The sequence below is a fragment of the Euprymna scolopes genome, chromosome 10 (assembly GCF_053919585.1).
Source record: "Euprymna scolopes isolate OS-2025 chromosome 10, ASM5391958v1, whole genome shotgun sequence".
In the NCBI taxonomy this organism is placed as follows: Eukaryota; Metazoa; Mollusca; class Cephalopoda; order Sepiida; family Sepiolidae; genus Euprymna; species Euprymna scolopes.
The window spans coordinates 96,129,528-96,149,475 of NC_136491.1; the positions used below are offsets into that span (position 1 = coordinate 96,129,528).

Genomic DNA, 19,948 nt, shown 5'->3' on the forward strand with positions numbered 1-19,948 from the left:
ATTAATTTATTTTAATTAATTAATTAAACATGTTTTGTTATCATCAGCATTCTAATTTACATTAAGAATTTACATTAATAATTTATGTTAATAATTTACATTAATAATTTACATTAATAATTTACATCAATAATTTACGTTAATAATTTACGTTAATAATTTACATTAATAATTTACAGTAATAATTTACGTTAATAATTTACGTTAATAATGAGACAATTTTGAATATACTTTGCTTTTATTACAATAATTATTTTATAATTATAAATTTAGATAAATGAAAAATTTTTGGTTTATTTCCATTTTCATTAGCATTTCACACCAATCTCACATTATAAAATTACTATTAAATGTAGCTCTCTTATAATTTTATTGTAGTCAAATTAATTTTACTATATTTAATTTAAATTATTACATTTAATTTAAATTACCTTAATGTTAACATTATTTTTATTTCCTGCTGATAATTTCTACTCTGTACTTCTAATTAAATAGTTCTGCAGAAAAGTTTTGGATGGCGATACTTGCTTGAGGATACGTGTACATGTTTGTTTGCTCGTTGCCGTATATACGTTTATGGCTGTCTGTGCCGTGTGTGTATATTTGTTTGCGTTCAACTTGCATAAGATCGTATCCTTTTCCTCCTTTGTTCGAAGATTGGCGAGAAAGTTCTTGCGGTTTTTTGTACTTTTGATCAGTCTAGTTTACACGCTTATATTAGACTGCTGTCTTGTTTGTATTTTTAATTCATTCGTAATTTGTCGACACGTCTTGCTTTCGTTTAATAACGCCCCCCCCCGATATCCTAAACACAAAGTAGATATATTTTTCTTACATATTCCTCTCTCTCTCTCTCTCTCTCTCTCTCTCTCTCTCTCTCTCTCTCTCTCTCTCTCTCTCTCTCTCTCTCTCTATCTATCTATCTATCTATCTATCTCTGGTTAGCACATGAATTGAAAACTAAAGTTTGCATGAAAATTTATAAGACGCCAAGATAAAAAAAAAAGGATATTCCAAGATGAAGTCAGGCTTAATGAAAAAAAGTCTCTCTCTCTCTCTCTCTCTCTCTCTCTCTCTCTCTCTCTCTCTCTCTCTCTCTCTCTCTCTCTCTCTCTCTCTCTCTCTCTCTATTGCCCCTTATTTTTTCTGTCTACTTCTCTACCTCTTCTTCCCTTTTTAATTTTTTAAATTTTCTTAGTTATTTCTTCATTTTTTATTCTTTTATTTTTATTGTTTAATCATGGGCTATAAGGGTTTATTTTTTATCAATTTCTTTTCATTATTGTTTTGATGATATAATGAAGTTACATATCATAGCTTCAAGTTACCTTTCTAAATTTCAAGTTCTGTTTTAATTTCCTTTCCGTCTTTTCCTTATTTTTTTTCTTCTTTGTTCTTTAATGGTTAGAACCATCCATGAATGTCTGGGTCACATTTACCTTACAAAGTCCCGATACAGACACTAATTCAGTCTATAAATAGAATTTTCTAGACCTATACTTACTATTTTAAATTTTAACTTCATTTATATTTGATGGGATTTTACGGGATTTTTTTTCTCTCGTAGTTGGCCAACGTTTCATTATAATATTTTTAATATATTAATTTAATTTCTATTAATTTTATTAATATGATTTAAGTAGTTTTCAGATTTTTTTTTTTTTTTTTTTACAATAAGTTTATTGGGATGTTGCCTTTTGCAGTGGATTTCACCCTATGACATTTCTTTTGGATTATATCATATGCATATATACATATGAACATCAATTTTTTTTTTATTTGCCCTGGATTATACCAATATATTTTTCATGACTGTGGATTACACTCTCAGAGTTCCACTTTTCTTCATTAAGCCTGACTTTATCTTGGAGTATCCTTTTTTTTTATCTTGGCCTCTTATAAATTTTCATGCAAACTTTAGTTTTCAATTTATGTGTGAAGCAGTAAAATTTATAGACTAGCTATAAATATTATTTTGCTTACATTTCCTCGGATGATATGAGCTATTTATTGAAACTCCATGGAATAAGGAAAAAACTTTAAATCTTTGTATTCCTTGTCCTTGTCCAATAATAAATTTGTTGTGAATTTCTTAATTTACAGAATTTAATTCCAAATTTTTATTTATACTGTTGCTCTATCACGTATATTAAGCTTTTTCATCTGGTTGGGATTGTCTTATGAATTTTAATATTAATATTTACATGGACTTTAAGTTTACAGTATTATACAATCTGCAATTGGAAATTATTTCTAAACTTTTCTTGAAATATATATATATATTTCACCCTATGACATTTCTTTTGGAGCATATTGAGAAGTGATACACGAATTACCATTAGCGTATAAGCGACGCTCTTTGTGTAAACAAATCGAGCGGCGGTATTTCGGACGATGTCAAAAACATCGTTAAATTCACTACTCGTTCAGCGGCCGCCAATAGCATAATGGTTAGGAGCCTTGACTGCCACACAGACAGTCGGGTTTCAATCCTGGCTTGAGGTGGTTGCCTGTCTAGCCGCACTGATGAGCTGTGAAACAGCGAAACAGTACTGTATGTGGATGACTATATATATATATATATATATATATATATAGGTATCACCACCTGTCAAGGCCCAGAGGCTACTCGAGGATAAGGGTTAAAGAGTGTACATTGGTCCAAATATCATAGTAATCGTTAGAAGTGTAAATTTGGTAAATTGGATTACTTAAGGGGAACGGCTCATCAAGAACTTGTTTAAATTGGACTTGAAGACGGCCATATGATAATCAGCTGGAAAGCAGGTAAACGGAAGAGAGTTCCACAGGTGTTCAGTTCTTAGAAAGAAGCTTTGTTCATGGAATCTACGTTTAGGTTTAGGCACAAATAAAGAGTGGGGGAAATTATTGATAGTGTTTACAGCCAAACAAGTGTTTCTCGTGAATGTTTGGCGAGGGTGGGGGACAATAGATTGGAGCTCAGAAGAGCACTTGCCATGAAAATAACGATATGGCGTAAATATCACAAAATACAATTGCAAGTACTGTGGTGATTTTTTTTTTCAGATTTATGTAATCATGCCCATATTTCCTTTATTTTCTTTTGAAGTTGATAAGTTCCTATTCTTCTGATAAGTCAGGGTGGAAAAGATTAAAAAATCAGTATAATAACTATATGAATAGTTCTGCGCTATTATTATTATTATTATTATTATTATTATTATTATTATTATTTTTATTATTATTATTATTTTTATTATTATTATTGTTATTATTTTTACTATTTTTATTATTATTATTATTATTATTACTATTTTTATTATTTTTGTTATTATTATTATTATTACTATTATTATTATCATTATTATTATTTTTTATTATTATTATTTTTTATTTTTATTATTTTTATTATTATTATTTTTATTTTTATTATTTTTATCATTATTATTATTATTATTATTATTATTATTATTATTATTATTATTAATGTATACTCACTAACCATTTATTATTATTTACTCACTAGGAGTAGTAACACAAGTCATCATCAAAGATTGCTCATTGAGAACAACTTGTGGTGTTCCCTGGAGTCTGAGTGACAACAAGTCTCCCCAGACTTCCAGTACTCTCCACCTCTTTCAATAACTTTTGCAAAAGAATTTGCATTATCGCAACAGCCGCTTACCATTGATTTCTCGTTGACGGTGGCCATTAGTCTTCATTGGAATTTGGGTGGCAATAACCCTTCCCAAAGTAGCATATTATTATTATTATTATTATTATTATTATTATTATTATTATTATTATTAGTTTATGTATTTACATAAACTTTTATGTATCTATTTTAAGTATTTACTTCAACAGCGCTCGATACGTAAGTAGAGCAAGGTAGTAAGATTATAGCAATTTAGCTACACGTAATTTTTCACGTTTCATCCTCGTGTCAGGCTATTGAATGGAATCGGTGGTACTTAGTGCTTTTATATAGAAACGTTGCATAAAAGCATATCAACACCTGATAAGCACGAATGCATTATAAAACTAATAAAACTACGAACGAACTAATACGTTAAATGCAATGGCAAGAACACTTTTCGTTGACAAACGTGAATACCTAGATACAAAGAATACTACCGGTTCAAAAGCCTAAACAATGTAAAACCAATAGAACTCATTATTAGCAAAGATAGTACGACGGGAATATATGAAAAAAATGAAGCAATATCGATTTCATGTAATAGTCTAACGAATCCCCACGTGGAGGGAACGCGGAAAAGTCTGTATAGCTTAACTGCCATATATTAAACTTTCAAAACTTACTATATATATATATATATATATATATATATATATATATATATATATATATATATTAAGTAATGTGATTGATAATTTATAATTTAAAAATCAAATTATAATTAAATTAAAAATCCGTTTCATAAGAAGGAACAACAACAAAATCAATTATCTGTACGATCGTTTCGGAAAACAATGCTTTTTATTGTGGTAGACATCAAGTTACGGACAATAATTATTACATATAGTTTTTTAATAAGCAAGGTCTCCTCGTCAGCAAATTTTGAAGGATTTTTATTAAATTTAAAAGACACCATAAATAAACCTAGCATTAAAAGTAAGGCAGATGTATCTGAAAAAAATTGAAATAAAAGGTCTGGATTTAAAATTGATAAGAAAATTAATATGGGTTAGAGATAGAAAAGAAATAGAGTAAAATATAGATTTGAAATTAAATTATAAGTTTGCTTTAAGTACAACATTACAAATATATACATGCATATATATGAAAAAATAGACACATATATACATATACATAGATCTACAGGTATATACATAAAACTATATAGAAATTTACCTTTTAATTTTTCGCCTTTTGAAATCAGGAACTATGGTTAAAATACTCATTTAGATGTTTGCTATAGCTTTTTACCTTATTGAATGATGAATTTTAAAAAGGGGAGACGCCCGTGCAATAAATTATTCCCGTTAGCGTACTTTTGATTTAAAGACGCTACGGTTTATATTTCGAATGTTGTTTGTGTAATTACATAATGTAAGGGGAAATAATTAGTCATATTTTCTTTACTTTTTTTTTATTTAAAGGGTGGAAGGGGGATATAATTAGTCTAACTTAATTTATTAAAAAAAAAAAATTGTAATCTATTTTTACTAATAAGTAATTTTTAATGATTTAAGGTGGTTTATATTTTATTATTGTTATACGCGCGTGTTTGTGTGTATGTGTGCATGTGTGTGTATGTATGTGTATCTGCACGCGCGTGTTTGTGCACCTGTTTGATGTTCATCTCCTAATTAAAATTTCGATCCTTGCCTGAGATTTGAAACGTTCTCTTCCATTAGCAATCTGGGGCTCAAATGTGTTCCTATTTAAGAAGCATTACCATCTGCTGTACTTACATTGGTGGGGGATTCGCTCTCTTTGTTAATTTTGGTACAAAAACAGGTTCCATTCTGTGACCAATAATCCGTCTCTGCATTTTCCATACGAAAGCTGTTCTCTGTCGCAGTATTTCCTTTTCAAGGCGTAAATTTCTCTTGTACATCTACAATGACCAGATTTTTTTACGTAAATCTTTTTTGTATAATTTCTTTTCTGTTTTATTTTTTTTAATCAAAATAAATCATCTGATAGTTTCATCAGGATTTTTTTTTTTTTTTTACATAGGCATCACCACTTATCAAGGCCAAGAGGCCACTCGAGGATAAGGGTTAAAGAGTCTAAAAGTAGAAATTGGACAATATAGTAACCGTTAGTAATGGAAATTCGGTAAATTTATTAACTTATAAGGAACGGCTAATCAAAAACTTGTTTACATTAGACTTGAAGACAACCATATTGTAGTCAGCTTGAAAGCAGGAAAATGGAAGACAATTCCATAGGCGTTCGGTTCTAAGAAAGAAGCTTTGCTCATGGAATCTATGTTTAGGTTAAAGGTTTAGGCACAGATAAAGAGTGGGGGGAATTGGTGATAGTATTTTTTGCTAGACGGGTGTTTCTTGTGGAAGTTTGGCGAGGGGGGACCATAGATTGGAGTTCAGCCGAGCACTTGCCATTTAAAATTAAAATATTGCATTCTTTGAAAAACGCTGGCCAATTTTTCAACTTATTTTTAACTAAAAAAAAAAATTTTTTTTTTCAGCAATTAATACAAAATTTTACATACTTAGTAAATGATGCATACTTTTTTGTGGTTAAAAATATGAAGGCATAAATTTGTATATGAGGGGAATAGCTGCGTTAAGAAGGACAAATTGGAGAAGATAGCAAGTCGAGTGCTTAGCAGCTGAGAGAACACCTCGAACATTAAATGGAGTGCGTGCAAATTACAGTGACAGTGCAAAGTAGTGTTTTCAATTTTTATTCAGATTTTCAACTTTTTTCATATATATCAAACGTTGAAAGAATGGGTGAGATTTCTTAGGTTAATAAATGTAGAACAGTTGAGGTAGTGGGTTCAGTTCACAGGGGAAACCCAAGAAATACACTGGAGGAAGAGATAAAAATGGACATGAGGAAAAGAGGGATAAATAAAGGCCTGGCCTGAGATAGGTTATTTTGGAAGTCAATTTCTTAAATCCATCCAACATATACCAGCATGATGATACACTATTTTTTCGGAATAAAATTTTAAAACATATAAACTCTTAATAACTGTTATAAAACCAAGATTACGTTTGAATGGAAAAGTTTAAGTGACACCTAAGGGTGAGAGGTAACCGCAATCAGAAGTCATGAAACCACATAGTTTCCAGGCAAAGATTTTCGTCTCTTAGCTAGCGAGACTTCCAACAGGAAAGATGTATCTAGTCTACTGTCCCCAATGAGGGTTTAGTGTGCATAATGTAATTAGATGTAGCAAGATGAACTATCCATCTATTTATATGTCTATCTGTCTATCTTACACGTGCACAAATAGTCTGCCGCTTTAATGTTTGCTGTGACTATTACTACTGGGTAAAGCCAGCTTCCTCTGAAGGAGTTAATTTCTAGAGAATATTAAATTTGCACGCAATCCCCAGTCACATTTATATTATGGTTTCGATAGATGACAACATTAATTTTTACATTTTTTGTTTTGCTTGCAAAGAGGTGTCACGTCTTTCTAAGGTCATCATGTTTTTTTTTTGTTTGTTGTTTGTTTTGTTTTTTACTCACGTCCATCCTGTACAAGGCATATCGCCACTTGAGCATAAAAGGCTACTATTTGGGATCATGCCTAAGAAAGATTAACAAGATGTTAGTTTACATTACATTTAAACTTCTGCATATCAGCACAGTTAGGGAAGCAGGTAACAGGAAGGGAATTTAAAAATCTAGTTCTTTGAGGGAAGACTCTATCAGAATAGAAAGTTTTCTAGCATTTAGAGACCTCAACAGTGAAGGGGTGAAATTTTGTTGCTAAGCAGGTTTGTCAGGGATATATATGTCAAGGGAGCACAAGAGCGATGCGTTCATCAGAGCACACTCCATGAAAATACTTGTAAAACAGGCACAGAGACACAGCATTGCAGCGATGGGACAGGGGCTGGAGCTTAGTTAACAAAGTGGGACTTATTAGATTGAAAACTCTTTTTTGGACTCCATCCAAGAGGGAGAGGCTAGTGATAGATGCACCAGCCCAGATGTGGCAACAATAATCCATGCATGGGTGAATGATGGACTTGTAGAAGTACAGGGTACTCTCAGGTGTGAGCAGTCTTCTAGCTCGATAGAGGGAACCCACCTTCTTTGCAGCAGCCTTCGCAATGTCCTTAATGCATTTGTTCCAGTTCATATTGCCCGTGAATGTTAGGCTGAGGAGTTTGGAGGAAGAATTCTCAGGTGAGATGTTATTTGTCAGGGATATAGGAGGTTGAAGCGGCATCTTGTAATATGTGTTCTATTCTAGTTCCTACTTATGGAAAGGGAAAGATTATCAAAACTATCAACTACCACGTAATCTTAATCAGTTATCTAAGAAGACAGAAATGTACTTTTCATACATGCAGCCACCAAAATATAATTTAACCCAAAATATAATATATTCCAAAATATAATGTAATCCAAAATATAATGTAACCCAAAATATAACGTAACCCAAAATATAATATGTTCCAAAATATAATGTAACCCAAAATATAACGTAACCCAAATATAATGTAACCCAAAATATAATGTAATCCAAAATATAATGCAACCCAAAATATAATGCAACCCAAAATATAATGTAACCCAAAATATAATGTAACCCAAAATATAATGTAACTCAAAATATAATGTAATCCAAAATATAATGCAACCCAAAATATAATGTAACCCAAAATATAATGTAACCCAAAATATAATGTAACTCAAAATATAATGTAATCCAAAATATAATGCAACCCAAAATATAATGCAACCCAAAATATAATGTAACCCAAAATATAATGTAACCCAAAATATAATGTAACTCAAAATATAATGTAACCCAAAATATAATGTAATCCAAAATATAATGTAACCCAAAATATAATGTAACCCAAAGTAATTTCCATGCAAGATAATGTACTTTTAATATGGCACATCACGGAAATTTACATCCCTTCTTTTCACAAACCATTCCTAATTAGTAATACCCATGTGGTTATCACATTGTCACACCGATTCTTGCCAGATCACCAAAGTTAAGCAACATTGAGTCTGGTCAGTACCAGATGGGTGACCATTTAGGAAGGTGAGGAGCTGTATGTCCTGTGAGATAAAAAATACCATGTTTAGAAACTGGCACGGCCTATTCTTCTCTCAGTGGTAGATGGGACTCTCTTAAGCCATGGTAGGCACCCCGTCTAGTGATTGCATCACGATAAAAAAAAAAAAAACCTTGATAGCCCTGGCGAAGCATCAAGTATTCAGCTACCGACAAGATTTGAATTACATTACAAACTCGTGTAGTGAGTTCAATCTCGGCTACGGCCGCACTGGATGGAAGGATGGTGTTCTTTGCTACTGGCCACCTGCACCTTTCCCTCATGACTTAATGACGCTTCTGGGCCTTGAAGCAATAGATAGCTGAGACAGTACACTTCCCTAATAAGGAAAGTATGTATAACAGGTGATCAATGCTGTCCTTATTTATGCCATCATTTTCAGGTCTGTCCACTGGATGGAGCCACTTGTTTTGAAAAGAATCACTTAGCAAGAATAAAAAATGTGCTATGTTTGATAGTAGTATATATATTCTTCAAAAACCTTAAACAAAAAAAACAACGCTTACATTATATTCCTTCATTGTGGTGAGTGGTTCCGTCAAATCTCTTTTCAGCTGTTGCCTTGCATTTTCATCTAAAAAAGATTTTGTAATATATGGAAAATTAATAAAGACAAAAAGGTCTGAGGACTTCGATATATATATATTGGCACATTGGAGCTTTCATATATTGAAATGATCATTACATCTAACAAACATTGCGGCAATTTCTTGTTAGCATATGCTGCCTCCAGCCGAAATGAGAAAGTAATGCCTGGAAAATGGCCTCATGATAGCAAAACATATACTGCACTAAGAAAAGAGGAAGTAATAATGCCTGGAAGAATGGTGCTATTAGTAGAGAACAGTTACTACGCTATTCCCCTCCCCCTCCAAAAAAATGGAGGAAGTAATGTCTGGGAGTATGGTATCATGACAAGCGAAAAGAAACTATAACTACTCCCCAAAGGAGAAGGTAATGATGGGAAGATGGTCTTATGTCAACAGAACAAATACTCCATCACCCACCCACTCGCACACACACTAAAAAAGGGAGAAGGTAATCCCTGGGAGGATGATATAATAACCACAGATTAGATACTACATTAGCTTACCATTCACACAGCAAAGGAGGCAGTAATGCCTATAAGGATAGTATCATGAACATAGAACAGATACTATACTACCCTTGCCCCCCAAAAAGAAGGTAATGCCTATGAGGATGATATTATTGACAAATGAACAGGAACTATACTACACCTCAAAGGAGGAGGTAATGCCGAGGAAGATGATCTCGTAACAATAAAACAGATACTAAACTATCTCCTCTGCTCCAAACGGAGGAGATAATGTCCGGGAGGATAGTCACATGATCACAGAACAAATACAACACTACCCCTTGAATTGAGCCTTGAAAGAGAGTACAATAGTAAAATTAATAGAATAATAGTATATAGTTTCAGCTTTAGACAGACAGATACGAAATCTCCGTTAGTAATATAAATTAAAAAAATTTTATTATTAAAAATAAATAACTTTATTAAGCTAAGACACTTTTATCTGTACAATGTTTAAATTTGCTCATGAATATGGCAAAAATATCATACTGTCTTGTATTACTTGTTAAGGGACGGTGTCATTAAAAATTTGTTAGTGAGGATCATCAATCCTATTTAAATATGCTTCATGTTTTTATATAATATATCAGCCAAAACATGCTGAAATACAAAAAAAAACAAAAAAACAAAACAAATATGAAAACGCATATGAAACCGTACGAAAAAAAAAAAAGGATGTGCTTAAATTTCCTGTGGCTATAATATGTGTTATATACATCAAGTAACACGAGTTATCTTTCCTTGACTGGGATTACTCCCACCATCACCATTGCCTGCAACCTCCCACCACACAATCACGTGGTATATCGTAGTAGCAAAAACTACTACTCTTTCTTTAGTGTTAATAAAGCTTCTGTTACGTTCACACGTGTGTCTCTCCATGTTATCACTAACCTTTTACTAATACAGGCCACATAATACAACAATATGGCTAAAATGACCATCCGAATTTCAGAAAGAAGTTTTTTCAAACAACACCGTAGTAAACACTGGCATGTTTCCAGCGCCAACTATCCTAAAATGACTAGCCGGTTTGACCTAAAAATCATTCCTGAGTTTGACCAGGTTAGAACGGTGATTGAGCAGATAAAAAACTGGAATAAATGTGCGATTTGTCTGGAATGTATCAACTTGATCGCCTCATCCTTTTTCGTTTTAACTGGAGAAGTGTCCATAGTTTATCAACTGACAAAGTTTGAAAAATCTGATGAGATCCATTTAAAAAAAAAACGTGGTAAAAAAAAAGCAAATACATAAATAAATATTATCAAATACAATATAAGTTACTCTTGTACCTACCTGGACTATTTTTTAGTGGTTTTAATCACTTTAAAACGTTTAATCGGTTCGAAAAACAAAGTGTGTAGCGTTTATGTAAGAGCGAGAAAAATGGCCGCGCGCTTGGCTCGTAAAATTCAAAGATTTGAAAATAACTTAAAACTAAGAAAGTTATATGAAGTACTGTTAGAACCCCGTCCAATGAAAATTTCAATTGTGCGACCTATCTTGAATGTAGCGACTTGGTTGTCTTATCTCTCTTCGCTTAATTGAAGGAGTGTTCGCAACATTTCTGAAAGTTATTTGAGCTGTTCTGTTTTCTGATTATGTAGTTAATTTTATGGTTGCTTACTAAATAAGTTGTTAAATGTCAGAACTACAATTAATCTAAGCCCAAAGGAAAAAAAAAGAGCATTCAGAATAAGGAAGATGTCTGGTATCGTTTTGTATTTACTGGGGGGAGTTGTACATGTTGAAAGGTAATATAATAGAATAAGAAAATGAAAAAATAACAGCCTGAGCTTTAAAACGTATGCAATAAAGGGGAATTCCCGGTGTTTAATGGGAGAGTGGAATCAGATACTTTAGAGTAAGTGAAAGAAACACACACTTTCTTTAAGTAAGCTTGATTTATGAGAGTCTGAATGGTTGGAACTAATATAGGAAATTAGAAATTCGAAGGTCCCGGGGGGGGGCTAAAATTTGAGTAATTTGGTAGAGATCGTTCCTCACGCACACACACACACACACACACACACACACACACACACACACACACATATATATACGTGTTTACAAATTTTAAATTAAAATAAATCGCAAAAAAATGTTTTCATTATGCAAGTATGTGGTTTATTATAAAGATTAATTTTTGGCATTTATAATTTTAGCATATAGCTTCCGCGGCTTTTACGTTTATGGTATAGTCAAGAGGTCCAATTTTCACAAACTACATGCAATAAATTAGGCTGTATTTCGTCAATAACGTGCCGAATGTTGTCCTCCAAGTGGGTTATTGTGTTTGGTTTATCAGCGTAGACATAAGACTTTACAGATCATCAAAGGAAATAATTTAATTGTGTTAATATATATGGTGTTAGTATATATATATATATATATATATATATATATATATATATATATATATATATATATATATATATATATATATATCGTATAACGATTTGATCACTGTCTGTCTGACGTAATGAACATTTAAATTAAAATGTTTAAAATTCAAGCTACTTCACATGGTTAATAGTAGCCGAATGGATACGGCCTCCGCTAATCGAGCCAGAGATGTCTCGTGTCGCGGGGTTCGAATCGTTCGACTGGTAGTAATCGTGACACCCTGCACTGAAGAATCCCGAAAGGATGAAACACTAGTGTCTGTAGGTATTTAATTATTATAGTAAAAAAATAATTATATATATATATGTGTGTGTGTGTGTGTGTATTACAACCTCAAGTATTAACTCAGTCCATTACAATTGTTTCCGCATATAGAGGATTCAGTGTCTGCTTTGTCAGATGGCATGATTTAAAATGAGAAGGGAGGAAGATATGATGGGGGGACATATATAGAGAGAAAAAAGAATTATATAACAAAAATAATTATATAAGAAAGAGAAAACAGAAAAAAAGAAGGAAAGAAAGAAGCATATATTTGCGTCGTGAACAAAATAAGTTGAATTAAAAAATGACGGATGTAGGGTTACATATTTGAAATGAGTTAAACGTGTCAACAAAGCGGACGTTGATTGGGGTGGGAGGGGTTTACATAAAGCGGAAGGTTTTCGGTGGATTTTTCTCGGCCACAATGTTAACATACGTCCAGTTGTTCGCATTTTAACATACCTTCTATATAACTTATATAAACGCCCTGGATATGATGAGTAGGAAAACATTTCTATGGCAGATAGTTAACATTCGTCCAAAAAAAAAATTTTTTTTTTTAAACATTCAGCTCTGTTAACGTATTAAGCAGTTTTTATCCTGTTTTTTTTTTACCACTTCTAGATAGATAGATAATGGATGAGCAAAGACAGCAATAAATGACTTACGGAATGTTGCAATTTTATTTATCAGACGTTTTGTATGGCTTACTTCACCAATTTCTTCATACGTTGCTCTGGAAGTAAAAAACGAAAAATTAACAAGGTCAGAATTTGGTGAGGGGGAGATCTTTTTTCCAAAATACGTCGTCACATCTTTGTATGTCCAGAAAATAGAAAGTGGACTTTTAACAGCTTTACATATATCGTCGAATTAAATTATTATCTTTTATTGTTTACTATGAATCGAATACTTTTTCTGAATTTTTGAGATGAGGATTGATAATGACAATAACTTTGCTTGCTTGTGCTAACGGTTATTTGTTTCTCTGTTGGAAATCGTACAACAAACCCAACTATTTTATCTGAAAATGTAGGCGAAAAACAAGCCAGATATTCAAACGATTCCTATAGTATAATTGCATAGAAATGCGGGAGTATCTCAGGCGTCTATTCTTGGACCTTTATTATTCCTGCTATTCATAAATGACCTTCCTGATAAAATTGTTTCTGAAATGGGTACATTTGCTGATGACACCATGCTCTATAACAGGCACGAGGGGAAACAAATGAAACCATATCTAAGGAAATGGTAGAAACACTAGAGGAAGACTTCCAATCTGTAATGGAATGGGAACAAAATGGATGGTCACATTCAATGCTGCCAAGACTAAGATTGTTTTCTTCAATAATTACAAGAAACCTTCTCTACCACCAATAGCAATGGCCAAGAACACATTACCCAAAAGTACTTCCTTTAAACTTCTCAGCCTAACGTTTACAGGGAACATGAACTGGAATAGATACATTGAGAGCATTGCCAAGGCTGCTGCGAAGAAGGTGGCCATTCTCTACCGTGCTAGAAAACTACTTACACCTAAAAGTATCCTGTACCTCTATAAGGCCACCATTCACCCATGTATACATTTGGGCTGGTGCATCTGCTACTCGTCTCTCACTCCTGGACAGGGTTCAAAAGAAAGTCGCCAACCTGATAGGTCCTGAACTGTCATCTAGGCTTCTGCCTCTGTCCCATCGACGAAATGTTGCATCCCTCTGCCTATTCTACAAGTACTTTAATGGTGAATGCTCTGACGAACGGCAAACACTTGTACCCCCTCGACGTGAATACCCCTGACAAACCCGACAAGCAGCTAAATCCCACCCCTTCATAGTAGAGATCCCTAGGTGTAAGAAAACCTTCTACTCCAATAGTTCCTTCCCCATAACTGCTAGACTTTGGAACTCCCGTCCAGGATTCTGCTTTCCCAACTGTACTGACATGCAGAAGTTCAAATGTAATGTGAACAGACATCTTGCTATTTATCTCTCTTCATAATATCCCTGCAACTTATGTCCCCGATAGTAGCCAGCTACTTCAAAGTGGCACTGTGCCTTGGTTGGGGTGAAAATTGAATAAAATAAAATAAAAAATTGTGCTTATTTAATCAACTTAAATTAATAATTCATACAGTGAACTGTATTTACTTAATCCATCTATCTGTCGATATATATATATATATATATATATATATATATATATATATATAACTACTTCATTTACTCACATAAAATTAATATACGAAAGTATAAATTTAGGCATAAACTTAAGTATTTATTTCAAAAGTGCTCAATACGTAGGTAGAGCTTGTTAGTAAGTTATAAAATATTTATGGCGATTAAGCTATACTGAATATTCCGCGTTTCATCCACTCTATGACTTATAAGCCTGAAGAGTCCTAGAGTGGATGAAACGTGGAATATTCAGTGTAGCTTAATCACCATATATATTTTATAACTTACTATATATATATATATATATATATATATATATATATATATATATATATATATATATATATATATGTGTGTGTGTGTGTGTGTGTGTGTGTGTGTGTGTATATATATATATATATATATATATATATATATATATACAGGGTGGCGAAAAACTCATGCATTGGTTTGTTTTGGTGCTAAAAACTTCAACATATATATATATATATCTATCTCTCTCTCTCTCTCTCTATATATATATATATATATATATATATATATATATATATATATATATATATATATGTCGTCCCCATTCGGGGGCACCACATGTTTATGGGAAAAATTATTGCTAATAAACGTTAAAGTAATGCAATCCATTCAAAATAATACTCCCAGCTGAAATAAACAAAGAAATGGCAACTATATATATATATATATATATATATATATATATATATATATATATATAAAGAAAATATTATAGTGACAATATATGAGCTGTGAAACAGTACTGTATGTGGATGACTATAATGCTCCTCATCTTGTGTTGAGCATATTGAGAAGTGATACATGAATTACCATTAGTGTATAAAGCGATGCTCTTTTTGTAAACAAATCGAGCTTAGGTATTTCGGACGATGTCAAAACATTGTTAATACACGACTCGCTCAGCAGCCGCCGATTAGCGTAATGGGTAGGAGCCTTGACTGTCGTACAGGCGATCGGGTTTCAATCCTGGCTTGAGGTAGTTGCCTGTCTAGCCGCACTGATGAGCTGTGAAACAGCCAAACAGTACTGTATGTGGATGACTATATATATATATATATATATATATATATATATATATATATATATATATATATATATATATATATATATATATACATATATATATATATACAGTGGGGGTCAAAAGTGTTTGCAAATTGTATAAATTGATAAATTTATGCTTCAATATTTTCCAATATAATAACTATGTCACTCACTGTTTGATATGCAAATATATGAAGTAAATTCATAGAAACGGAAACCAAATAATCATATTCGGGGGGGGGTATAGATCTTTAAATGATTTCAGGAAGGAATATGGGCCAAAAGAGTTTGCAAGCACTCATTTATCCGCAATAAATACCATTTATAAGCATGATATAATTCGAAAAATTGTGTCATCATGATTATAGTACCATATATTGATAACATATTACAAGAAAACAACATTTATTACTCAAATAACAATTAACAAAACAATACGAATTTATGAAACTATTTAACCCTTTATTCGCTTTCCTTCATTTTTAATCAAATTAATCGGCCTCCTATCAACAGAGGATGTTAATGTATGCACTTGCTGAGGTGTGATTTTAGAAGATACCTTCTTGATTCTCTCCCAAATGTCTTTTTTACTATGGAATTGATGCCCGTTTTCGTAAACCTTCCTCTTCAGAATCGACCAGAGGTTCTCTATCGGATTCAAATCCGGGCTCTGAGGTGGCCAGTCCAATCAGACGTTCACCAGAGATCCCCTTGTCTGAAAGCCAAGCTTTTGTGAACCGAGAAGCATGGCTTGGGACATTTTCTTGCTGGATAATTAGATTCTGGTTGAGAGCATCATTTTCTGAATTCAACCAGGGCAATAAATTTGCTTCCAAAAACTTACAGTAGTTCACAAAATTCATTTTGACACAGTCAGGGACAAGAAAAGGACCAACAATCTCACTTCCAATAATACCAGCCCAAATCATCACTCCTCCTCCTCCCTGTTGACGTCTGAATCGCAAGCCTTTAAGAAGCCATCCTTTGGCCCAACCGTTGGAGCCGTCGAGGGTTGTCAACATCGTTCCTTTAGCCATTATCAATAAATTAAGATTACCTGCATAAACTTTTGTCTCACCTGAAAAGTGGAAAATGTCAAACTATTATTAAATTCTGGCTTTTATCGTAAAATGTAGTAATGGAACGAACTAGAATGGCAACCAGCAAATGATAGAAGAGTCCAAAATGAAAAATAAAGCAAAATTAATAAAGAAATTGAGAAAAAATAGGTCTGCAAACTCTTTTGACCCCCCACTGTATATATATATATATATATATATATATATATATATATATATATATATATATATATATATATATATACACTTGTTTATTGTTATATAAACATGTTTACATCCCGCTGCTACAAACAGCCATTTGTTTCAATCAAACAACAGATATCATCAGGCAGCGACTTGACTATTCAAATGTTCAATGAATAATCTGATTATTCATGATGATTATTCATTGAAAATTTGAATAGTCAAGTCGCTGTCTGATGATATCTGTTGTTTGATTGAAACAAATGGCTGTTTGTAGCAGCGGGATGTAAACATGTTTATATAACAATAAACAAGTATTACTAGCTCTTTTTATTGAGCACTATCTAACAACCTCGTTGAATTAAATAGTCTATTACTTTTGAATAAAAGAAACGAGTATATATATATATATATATATATATATATATATATATATACACACACACACACACATACATATATATATATATATAGATAGATAGATAGATAGATACTATTATTTCATTCTTCTTGAATCACCAGTGCAGGGAGTTATGAGTGCTGCTGTTCGTGGGATTCGAACCCCACAACGAAGCCATCTGTCTCCATTAGCAAGGAACACACCACAATGATATTCAAGCGAAATTGAACATTTATAAAGCCATACACGCTATACAAGAACAGTACAAAGCAGAAGAAAGAAAAAACACCTGTAAGTAGCCGTGTATTTACTGGATCTGAAACAGAGTTATTAACGAAATATCATTTTGAAATAAAATAAAGATTTTCAAGTTTCAGAACGTTAAAAGTATACAAGTTAGTTAAAAATTAAATTTTATTATATTTGCTAAATGTTATTTGCTGCATATTTTGTTTTGATCGTTTTCGATTTCTCGGCTCTCAAGTGCAATGTAAGATTACAAAAAATCAAACAAACAAAAAAAAACAAACAAAAGTATCTACTGACCTTTTAAGAACTTCGTTTGTCAGACTATCAGGATCAGTGATTGTGCTGCCTCGCATAAAGCTTCTGACTTTAGGAATCTTAAAGGGTTTCTGTCCCGTTTGCAACCGTAAGGCATTACGCTGCTCTACTATTAAATCAATCTTTTTTATCATATTTTCCGCAGCCTCAAAAAAAACTTCTGAGGACTCGACAGAATGTGGCAGATTTTTATGGGGTAACGGAACCGATAAATATGTGCCCTTGTTGGTAACTATACGACCAGCAAATGGTACAGTGTCCATTAACTTTTTGCTAGCTGAAACACGTTCTGACTCATTGGACTGTGCTTTGGCCGATGTGTCCCTTTTTGAATTTGAACTGGGTGCTGTGACTCCTCTCACAAACAATGGTTCTTTTACAGTATTTTGGGATTGAAGTAATAAAGCCATCGCCTTTTTTTTTTTCTTTCTTGAGATTTTTTATATTTTTCAGATATTTTCTTTTATATATGTATATTACCGATTGTTAATGATGAATTTGCATTTTTGTGAATACGGAAGAAGTATTTTACATAGTGGAATTGTTTTGAACTGGTTTCGAGTCCAGCATCAAACGATCCTTCGTCAGTTGGGGTTTACTCGTGTGAGGATTACCCTAACCGAAATCGAGTGCTGAGATCTACTCGTGCAACTTTCAGATTTATGACATTCTTTGAACACCTACGTGAGAAAATAGAGAAAAATAAATGATAATTAATCAAAATTGCAAAATATGCAAACATAAATCAACGAAAATTAATCATTTCACATGAATATTATTTGGGGCCAAGTCCAGAATTCAACCTAATTAAAAAAAAAAAATACAGAAAAATCTTTATGATGTACATACCCATCACGGAACGAAAATGTCACATTCCAAAATTCACATAAATTGGTCAAGTAAAATATATATAATCCCTTTTTACGATGTTTAGCAATTAATAGCAAATCGTAACCATTACAATACTGATTTTGATTAAAGGAAAGGTAACCAATGATTAATTTTAAATATGGTGGTACGAGACACACTTTTTTGCTTCCTCATTAAAATTAAATAAAACTCTTGATTAATTTACGTGATTTATGGAATATGACATTTTAACTCCATGACGAGTATGTATATCGCAAAGATTTTTCTGCATTTTTTTGTTTTTTAAACAGGTTGAATTCTCTGTACTTGCACATAATTAATATTGTTACTTTCCATAACCTTTTTTTTTTTTTTCAAAATTCTTGGTTCCTCTTATGTGTATTTTACTCCTCGCATTAAATGGGTGACATTTTTGACAAAGGGGGAATAATTAATGTTCTTTTAGGTCGGAATCTATGTATCTATTATGGTACCTGACTTACAGACTACAACGCATTCTTCCTTTCATTATACATACCGGGAGCATAGTGTTCGGAAAACTGCACGTTACAAATACTTTATTTGCTGTATTTACATTTTTTCGATATATTTTATTTTCATTTAATCTCGAGTCCGTGTCTTTCTTCTGCGCCCTTTACCAGACCTCAAACGTATCAAACCCTTGATAAGTTTTTAACTTTGAACTAATTTTTTAGCTCCTTACATCGGATGTCTTCATACCTTCTCTAGAGAGATTTCTCTCTCTTTCTCTCTCTCTCTCTCTCTCTCTCTCTCTATATATATATATATATATATCCAGGGTGACCCCAAAAAACGGGCCCCAACTCTAATTAGGCCCTGTTTCTTAGTGTTTTGTCCGAATGAAATTTAACGCAGTGTATTCTTTGTCCCAGCTCCTACTGGGGTCTTGGTGTACTCACGGTCGTTGATTCTGCCATGTCCTGTAAAATAAGAGCAATCGGTGAATAAATAATGGAGATATCACGTTTTTTGGGGGTCACCCTGTATTATATGATCGTTTCTATAGAGTATGCTAGACTGGGCTCCAGTCTCTGGTTTGTCCTTGTAAGTCATTCGCAAC

The 19,948-nt window shown here is 32.6% G+C and overlaps 1 protein-coding gene across 4 annotated transcripts in view; it reads right to left on the reverse strand.

The window, feature by feature from the left end:
• The window catches only part of LOC145286152 (uncharacterized), a 484,368-nt gene that overhangs the window by 455,922 nt on the left and 8,498 nt on the right, over positions 1-19,948 (reverse strand). For all 4 annotated transcript variants that reach the window (XM_080134898.1, XM_080134897.1, XM_080134896.1 and 1 more), the window contains exons 2-5: positions 17,980-18,677; positions 13,189-13,256; positions 9,258-9,325; positions 5,419-5,564 (exon numbers count right to left, since the gene is read on the reverse strand). In XM_080134898.1, coding sequence (XP_079991024.1) covers positions 5,419-5,564; positions 9,258-9,325; positions 13,189-13,256; positions 17,980-18,407 — 710 coding nt within the window. In that variant the 5' untranslated portion in view covers positions 18,408-18,677. The remainder of the gene's footprint in view (positions 1-5,418; positions 5,565-9,257; positions 9,326-13,188; positions 13,257-17,979; positions 18,678-19,948) is intronic.